This window comes from Ictalurus punctatus, chromosome 18 (assembly GCF_001660625.3).
Source record: "Ictalurus punctatus breed USDA103 chromosome 18, Coco_2.0, whole genome shotgun sequence".
Taxonomy (NCBI): domain Eukaryota; kingdom Metazoa; phylum Chordata; class Actinopteri; order Siluriformes; family Ictaluridae; genus Ictalurus; species Ictalurus punctatus.
This window is the reverse complement of record NC_030433.2, coordinates 3,326,814-3,335,911: the sequence shown is the minus strand read 5'-3', so window position 1 is coordinate 3,335,911 and position 9,098 is coordinate 3,326,814. Positions and strand designations below refer to the sequence as shown.

The 9,098-nt window shown below is 39.1% G+C and overlaps 1 protein-coding gene across 2 annotated transcripts in view; it reads right to left on the bottom strand.

Annotated features, from left to right (window-relative positions):
- Nucleotides 1-1,131: 1,131 nt before the first annotated feature.
- The window catches only part of stxbp1a (syntaxin binding protein 1a), a 30,161-nt gene continuing 22,194 nt past the window's right edge, over nucleotides 1,132-9,098 (bottom strand). The window contains exons 17-20 of one of the 2 annotated variants that reach the window (XM_053687938.1): nucleotides 8,430-8,515; nucleotides 6,807-6,961; nucleotides 4,784-4,963; nucleotides 1,132-1,721 (exon numbers count right to left, since the gene is read on the bottom strand). In XM_053687938.1, coding sequence (XP_053543913.1) covers nucleotides 4,854-4,963; nucleotides 6,807-6,961; nucleotides 8,430-8,515 — 351 coding nt within the window. In that variant the 3' untranslated portion in view covers nucleotides 1,132-1,721; nucleotides 4,784-4,853. The remainder of the gene's footprint in view (nucleotides 1,722-4,783; nucleotides 4,964-6,806; nucleotides 6,962-8,429; nucleotides 8,516-9,098) is intronic. The other variant, XM_017492839.3, reaches the window with a different exon arrangement.

Sequence of the window (9,098 nt, the reverse complement as noted above, 5' to 3'; positions counted from 1 at the left end):
CATAAGCTCGCACGCGGAGTTTCACTTCAATTCACTTCTGCTGATATGCGTGTAGAAAAACTATACCGATTCTTTGCAGTAATGGAAGCCAATTTATTGGACAGTCTTATTACATCAGTACACATCAAGTTTACTTTTGTTTGTGCTTCAACGCTTGCAAACATGAAATCCCAGCGAAGATAAACAGGATTGAGACAGACTAAACTTTTATTAATGAATATTTTTTTTTTCTCTGATAAATAAATTTGATATAAATCTAGTAGACACACTCGGTGCTTTTACAACAGCAAACCAAAAATAAAAGGACTAAAAATGAACAAGCATTCGCGTCACAGAAAACCCATAGTGCATTATACGACCCGGTTGCCGGAGCAGAGGGATAAAATCGGAATAAATAGAAATAGAACGGGAAGAAGAAAGAAAAAAAAAAGAAGAAGAAGAAGATGGGATTACATCTCTTTGCGAAGCCATTCACCAGTGGAAGAGTTACGCTGCACTAACGAACAGACAAACCAAATATAGATCGTTGCTAATTAAATCTTCTTTTTTTTTTCCTGTTACTACTACAACTACGGTACAGCTCGGACATCACAAACACATTGGCTTTGTATTATCGAGAGGAAAAAAACAAAAGTACTACTTCACAGTCAGAAAAGTCAACAGGGAGACGGTAAAACATCAACATATGGCATATACAACATCACACGACTCAGTGCATGGCCCGGTTAAACATCGTTTACTAGCCAATGATAAGACTTAATCGGACAGGATACGATACTGAAGTACAGCTGGCCCTTTTTTCTGTTTTCTCAAGTTGCAAGCAATGGCCTTTTTGACACTAAAACGTGAAATTCTCTGCAGAGCAATCAAATAAAAGGTCCTGGCGAGTAGATAGAGCCAGATCTGAGGCCGATCTGCGAGGGCCGATATTTGCATTCTGGAGCTATTTACATTTGACGTTTGACTCATTAATTTTTCTCAACTGCTTTGGTTTCCCTAAGCAGATTCAGCTCAGTCAGTGTCATAATCACTAGCCCCCCCCCCCCCCCCCCCCCCCTCCCCCTCCTCCCCCTCAGATTTCAAAATGGCCACGAATAAGATCCCATGGCATGCATGACTATGAATCTAAAACCAGAGCGTTCAGCATACAGCGTGACGAATGACAGGATTTCGTCGTAAAGCAAGAGAAATGATATGATTGAATGAAATTCTCGACTGGCGCTCACATACAAACGACTTACTTGTCCCTCCCCCATCCACAACCATGATAAAATCACACCAATGACTCTAAGATTCTACCATTTACACATTTCCGAGCATCCAATATCAATAATATTATCAATATTTGGTTCTTTCTGTTTCAAATGGCCTTTGATATTTAAACCTTATTTCAACAGTTTAAACATTTGCATCCATTGTAAAACATGAGAATACTTACAATGATTCTTTTGCTTTTCAACATACTATATATATTTATATATATATATTTATATATCTCATTTTTTAAGTCAGTGTTTCTGTTGTTTTTTTGTTTGTTTTTTTTTCTTTTACATTTTTCTTTTCAGGCAAGATGCATACACATTAATATAGGAGCAGGGGATTTCGGGCGATCAGATAGAAGAGAAGAGAGGGAGGGTTTTAGCTTGTCTGTTCCTCGTCTGGTTTGTTCATGGTCTTGAGTGCATCCAGGAGCACGGTAGGGGTGACGACAGTGGTTGAGCCTGCAGGAGTGACGGCAGCCGTGGAGAAACAGACAATATATGCACACGTTAGAACTATACAGGCAAATCGGCTTACCTCGAAATGTGTTTTCAGCTGTTGTATCTACTCCACGTAAAGATCGTGTAATGTCACGAACCGGAGAACGGAAAGGTTTTAGTTAAACACTAACTGGAATGCAGGAGATCAAACGCTTTAAAATGAGGGGAAATGACGTCTTCGATGTGGCCGCACGTCGTGAACGTGTCACGAGACGAGGTAAAAATTAGTAGAGGCACTACGACAGACGTAAAAAAAAAAAAAACCAAACCCAGAAAGAAAAAAGAGGGTGAAAATCTACTCCATTCATGTGACGTCAATTCAAGAGCGGATCTGGATCTTTTTTTTTTTCTTCTTTTTTTTTTAGATAAATAGCTGAAGACACATTTCTTCTCAAGAAGAAACAATAGGTTCACAATCAATCAAACATTTGTGCCACCTGGAATTTATTTTATTCATTTATTTTTGCATGATTATTATTATTATTATTATTATTATTATTATTATTATTATTATTATTATTGTGGTTCGAGTCTCAAAAAATGTCAAAAATTATTATGAAAAATTCTGAACTTCTCATAGCCCAGCTGGAACAAATGCTTGATTCAGTTCTCGACATCCTTTCAATGTACGGTTCACTTGTTTGTTTCTGTAGCAAAGCTGCACATTTCCTTTTACTTATATTCTAAAAGAAAAACAATTTCACTGTAAATAACTGTAAATTCTAAAACAAACTCGAGTCATGTTTATAGTGGCTAAACACATCGGACCCTTTACGCTTACATGATTATTTACAGAATGCCAATCATCAAAAACTGCTGTATGGCACCATTATAATTGAGTAGGGATGGAAATCCAGAGTTGTGTCAAATCTTTGGATCAAATTTAGTCCTTAAACCACATACATACCTTTTTGTCCTTTAACCACCTGGACCACATCAAATAAACATGCAGCTTTACTGAGCTCTGGCTAGAATCACAATGAACTCTCTAACACCAGCTAGATGAAACGACTGTAATAAAAAGCCAGAACAGAAACAAACTTTATTTGTGGAGTATAAAATGACTGAATAGCTCAGTAGGTGTTGAATGTATGCAGTATGGGTTAGGGCTGGCATACTGCAAATGGTGATCGCTATCATTTAGAAAATCCAGAAATAATAAACCAATTTTTAAAAAGGGGGGGGGGGGGTATATAAAGAGAATATAGCTTTAGCACACGGTTCACTAGGCAACTAGTTTTTATATATATATATATATATATATATATATATATATATATATATATATATATATATATATATATATATATATATATATATATATAAATAAATGTGTTTCTTTATATAATATATAACTAAATATCTAGTTTGATAAAATCAGGACATTATATTAATTGAAAATTGTTAACGGTATTACCCATTTGTCTTTAAATTCGTGAGCAATAACAAATGAGCTTTTATGCATATGTAACTAGACTAAGTAAGGAATGAAACGGTTTTATTTTATCCATTTATAGTTACATTTAACGTTGTGGAACGTCTGCGAAACGAGTTCCTGTATCGCTTACTTTCTAACAGTTATAAACAGTTGTTCCTTCACTTTCTCTTGAAGAAAACAATTGGAGATTGTTACCAAGAATGCAAAAAAAAAAAAAAAAAAAAAAAAAAAAAGGAATGTTCTCTGTCCTGAAGACTTTCCCATGGCAGCAAACTTAAATTTGTGACTAATTCAAAGCTCTTGCCCTGGAGACTCCTTCCATCAATGTTAAATATATTGTGTATTATTACTACTAGATTATCGTATTCTACCATACAAGCCCCTGTGATTTAGTCGTGATGACGGAAACGTTTTCGATCGAGCGCGTTTAATATAAATCTGTGATTCGAATTACAGCCAGAACGAATGTCAGCGCCGCCGTTATAGAAAATGAATCAACCGGAGTAAAAAAAAAATTTTCCCAGAGTTTGTGCATGTGTAACACATTAAAGTCCTATTTAGGAATTCTGAAGCAGTTTTTGAAGAATTTTTCATAACTAGTATGGTAACGTACTTTTACATATTGTACATCTGATTAGAAAATTATCATTTAAAAGGTTTTGGCAGTCCGTGTTGCAATTTTAAAGCAATGCTAACTAATTAATTATTAAGATAATTAGCAATAGGCAAGGACAAAAGCGATTTGGATTTTTGTAGTGCTAAAGCATATCGAGAGAACACGGCTACATTTCAAGTTTTGGCATCTGCAGGTGAGTCACACATTACTTCACCAAATTGCTCCAGTAAAAAAAAAAAAGTAATGCAGCAATTTGGAAACTGGCAATATGGCGGTTATCCAAATGGAGAGTATTGCTGTGCGATCATCGCAGACGCTCACTTGCTCATGTAGAAGTGATGTGCGGTGGTTTGTTTGAATAAAAGGAAAAAGAAAAATATGTCCTTGAAATGCCCTGCTGAAATTCAGCATCAAAGAAAGGAGCTCTGTTAATTGATGTGAATGATATTCTTGGGTTGTTATTCTAAATTAACTGGAATACGATTAATCTCTTGGGTAGATTAATCTGCAAAAAAAAAAAGAAAAAGAAATTAAACATGACGAATATGAAATTGTGGGTGGGCAAATGTAGGAGCTCCTCGTCACCCGAAGAAGAAGATGCACCACTGGGTTAGAGGGCGTATGCTAGGAAAAATGCAGGTTAATCCACCCGGCTGATAGGAATGGGAACGGCAGGGATGGAGTCAGCACCCGTTGCATGGCTGCTCCAAAGAGGCTCCACTCGCTGCAGCTCTATATGTCAGAGTAATCCACCAATCATGACCAGCTGTTGGTCTCTGATATGGACACTGATTGGTCTCTAACCAGCAGTGGGTGGAGCCTTCTTTAGACTGGCAGGTTCTCCATGCACTGAGGCGGAGGCCAAACGCTCATCTCTGCAAGGGCGGGAGTAAAACTGGAAGTAAGGAGGAAAAGAAACCCTTGTGCTGTGGGGATACAGAAAGGGCTTCTTCGAGCGGCTGCCTTTACTTTGTCAGAGTGTGATTTCTCTCTCTTTCTCTCTCTCTCTCTCTTTCTCTCCCACCCTTCCCTCTTTCTCTCAATCGTCTGAGGGAACGGGGTCCTCAAAGGACACCCTAGTGGACTCTCGGAAGTCGGGATGCTGCAGATCCATTAGAAATTTGGTTGGGGTGAGCGTGTGGGTGGAACCTGCGGAGGAACAAAGGTGGCTTCACGCTCGGTTATCATCACACAAAGCAATCCCCATTTTGTCTTTCGCCACCCTTCAGTCGTCTTGAAGAAAAGAGGTGTTAAGCAACCATTTCAATGCATCCATTTCTCATAATACATTCATAAACCCCAGCGTTTATGTAATGAATGGTCTTCGAATGGTCTTAGTGTTTACTCCTATTAAGACCATTCTGTCTAAACAGCATGGATATAAACTGTATACAAGCCTCGAAAGGATATTTCCTAGACCTTGAGCTTGATAACTTAAGGAGTAGAATTTGATGTACTGTAATTATTTTGATGAAGACATTGATGGAGTCACATTAACAACCAAACACATACAAGGATGCGAATCAGCCAAGGACAAGTTTCAACATAATGATGCAAGATATGCTAGTGTGGCTTCTGTGGGCTCTATGTCTGCTAGCGGAACAAAAATAAACAGAACGTTTGGCCATATTGTGTCCGAAATACAGTTAACTGTCGTATAAAAGCAATATCGCACTCAGTCGTGCCGCCTCGTGCCTATGGCCGAATCCCAGCTGAAATTTAGTACGACAGTGAGTGCGATATTGCTTAATTAACCACGTAAACGATCTCATTATTGTTTGTTGCGAAAGACATTAGTCACTAACTCCTATAAAGTACTCATTAATCACTCTGAGACTAATAGCAATGATATCCAGCAGGGATGTCACCAAATATTCAGAATGAAGAGATAACGTTGGCACGTTACCTCGTCGAAAAGTCACGTAAGCAGGAGGTTTTTGATTGCGGGAAAGACAAAGAAAGACCACATTCATTAACATAAATGTGAACAATGCATTTATATTTACAATGCATTTTCATTCATCCTTAGTAACTGAATGGTCAGGGTCCAGACGATGTCATTTGGGCTACTAGTATGTGTATATTTTGGGAAACTGATGCAAGTAAATTTGTTGATGTTCGCATGTACTGTAGGTACAAACACACACAATTTTTTATCCGTAGTACAAAAACCAAAAACTCTTCCGGATTAGGTCCTACCTACTTCTGGTTTAAATCCAATACCAATATTTGGAGCAATAAACATGTACAGATACAGATAGTGTCATTGTGTTAGAGCCTAATATGTAGGTAAAAGAGTGGGGTTTGCATAGCCAGAAGTCTTTTTTAATTAATTAATTAATTTCATTTCATTACAGTGCTGGAAATCACAACCCAGCTTTATCAAAGTTATTATATTTATCATTGAGTTTAGCCTTTTTTGGCTGGTCACTTAAATGGTCTAATCCAAATATCAATAACTCAATAACAAATACAAGCAGGCTTGTCAATAACGTCACTTTGGACCTAATGGGCTCTGTGAACGGAATTTTTCACCAAAAATGCCCTGTAGGTCTAATAAATAGCCAGATAATAGCCAAAAATTGTGAGCCCCTGGTTTAAGGCGTTAAATTGGTATTGGCTCAGTGGTCTGATTGTGAGTTTGTCTTACGATACTGTCAGGAAAGCAAACCAAACACCAAACCAAGCAGATTACTGATTCGCTGACGTTTCTGCTTTTAAACATAAGACGGTCAACACGACGATGACGGTGTTTTCCACTTTCTAGAGAACGTTTTTCACTGGAATGACAGTACGAAGACGTTATTTTCTAGATATTGAGGACCGTTCTAAGCTCAAAAGTGCACTACTGCCTCTGATCCGTATGTGTCAGTGTCAGTAGGGATTGAGATCAACTTTTAAACTTTTGAAGAATAGTCTGCAATGTAAAAGCTAACGTATGTAAATGCTATCCTTGCAAGTACCCAGTAACACCTCCAGGCTACACACTCACCGATGATGGCCTCCCATTTTCCGCTGGCCTGCGTGGCCTCATAGGCGCAGCGCATCTCGCTGAAAGACACTCCACCAATGATGAAGACAATGACACGTGGCCCAGTGCGGTACTCTCCAGGGGTCTTATTCTTGTGCCAGTGGCCGTATCGGGCACTGCCAGGAAAAGGACGTGTTAATGAGCAAGAACGATGCTATAGAGAAGTCAAACAGGTGCAGTCATGCGTCTTTAATCGCAATGGCACTAAATGCACGCGAGCACATTACGTTCTAAGACCGCTAATCTCTATAATAATCTATCACGGTAATGGTTTCAACGGGCCATATGTTGTTGACGTCAGTGGCCGTAACGTCATTAAAAGTATTCTCCACTGTGTTTTCAACATTCTCTATTTAACACATCTGTAGCGTACGTGTGGCGGCCTGGGAAAACAATTCACATGGTGATATGTGTATGTGTGTGTGTGTATATATATATATATATATATATGTGTATATGTGTATGTATGAAAAAGGGAATAAATGGTATTACAGATTTCATTCCAATTGCACTGAAAGACTCCCCACTTACCTCTAGAGTCACAACTTTTGCACAACTCTATGCAAATTATTGAAAAACAACATAGGGCTGTGCGATATATCATCGATATCGTGATAGACGATTATGCGATACACTTTTCTGAGATATCGTTGGTATGGTGCAGCATTTTCCTTTTTTTACATGTTTAATAATGACAAATGAAACGGTACCGCATGAACGCCGTCGATTCGACGTCATTCTTCTTCTTTGTCGTATCGCCCGGCCCTACTGCCAAATTTGAAAGAGCGATAAGTTTCCAACAGGAAATGAATTCTCAGCATCATCTCCTTAAGTCCCTGCCTCATCACGCGAGCTAAAAGTCACTCGCAGCATTTAAACACACGCCTCATTGTCGTCCCGTCACTCGATCTTCTCATCAGCCAGGGAGTACTGTAAATCGCCGATCGATTCAGTCGCTTCGGTTCTTTTTGTCTGGTTGTCAACGTCTCTTTATGTAAGCACTCTTCTCCGTTTGGATTCTGACGTAACGGCGCATGGCAAGCATTTTGAGAGTCGGTATCCGATCACAAACCGAATTGACTAGGCTTGGCTACGGCATATAATTATCCAAAAGGTTCGTCCTCAGTGTGATCTCTGCATAGGCAAGATTTGAAAGTAAATATTGGTCATTTGGTTGAATTATATTGCTGGCTTCTTAAAGAAGAGAGGTCAACGTATGTATTAAGCAGAAGAAAACAATTTTACGGGCTGATTTTTTTCAGCCAAATTCAGGTGCAGAGCTATCGGACGGGTTTCCCCACACCGCCACACGTATATGCAAGCTCAAGACAATTGCTCCTAGACTTTGAGTTATGTTCAAAACCGTGTCAAAATTCTTCAGTGGAAAGTGATTCGGTTGAAAAACTCTTGAGTGTACCTTAAATGCAAAAACAAATAGGTACATTTATGCCTGTGTGTCCTCTCCATGGGCCTAGTCACTGATCACGCTACTGATCTGTTCTCCCTCCCCCTCTCTGCACACAGATGACTATTGATCTTCAGTCTTTACAGTGAATGCTTGTGAATATGTGTGTGTGTGTGTACCTGACTGCTGAAGTGCTGAACGAGGAGGATGAGCGAGTCGAGATATAAGGGTAATGCTTGGTGTCCAGCTTGTCCTCAATGGCATCCTGTGAAATCCATGAGGGGTGAGTGATAACAAGTCTTTATTGGTCACATATACATTACAGCACAGTGAAATTCTTTTCTTCGCATAGCCCAGAATGCCAGGATCAGCCATGATACAGCGCCCCCTGGAGCAGAAAGGGTTAAGAGCCTTGCTCAAGGGCCCAACAGTGGCAGCTTGGCAGTGCTGGGGCTTGAACCCCCGACCTTCCGATCAGTAACCCAGAGCCTTAACTGCCAAGCCACCACTACCCCTGTGTGTGTATAGATGTGTACAGAAAAGCATTAATCCAAACGGGTAGTTTTGTTTCTAAAAATCTGACCTACCCTGATAATAAAACTGTCTCACTTAAGCCTTTAAGTGTTCACTACATTGCATGGAGGAAGAATAGTTGATTGCAAATATTATTAACGATTGATTATTTATTTAACACTGGATTTTATCATGTTGTTTTTTTTTGGTCACCATTTTATAAAAGCAACAAGCCACTCGAAAGCGCGTGTGTGTGTGTGTTACAATGATTTTCTCATGGGTACGGGAGTTTTAGGTACTCTGCTTAGCGTCATGCTAAAGAACACTCTTACTCA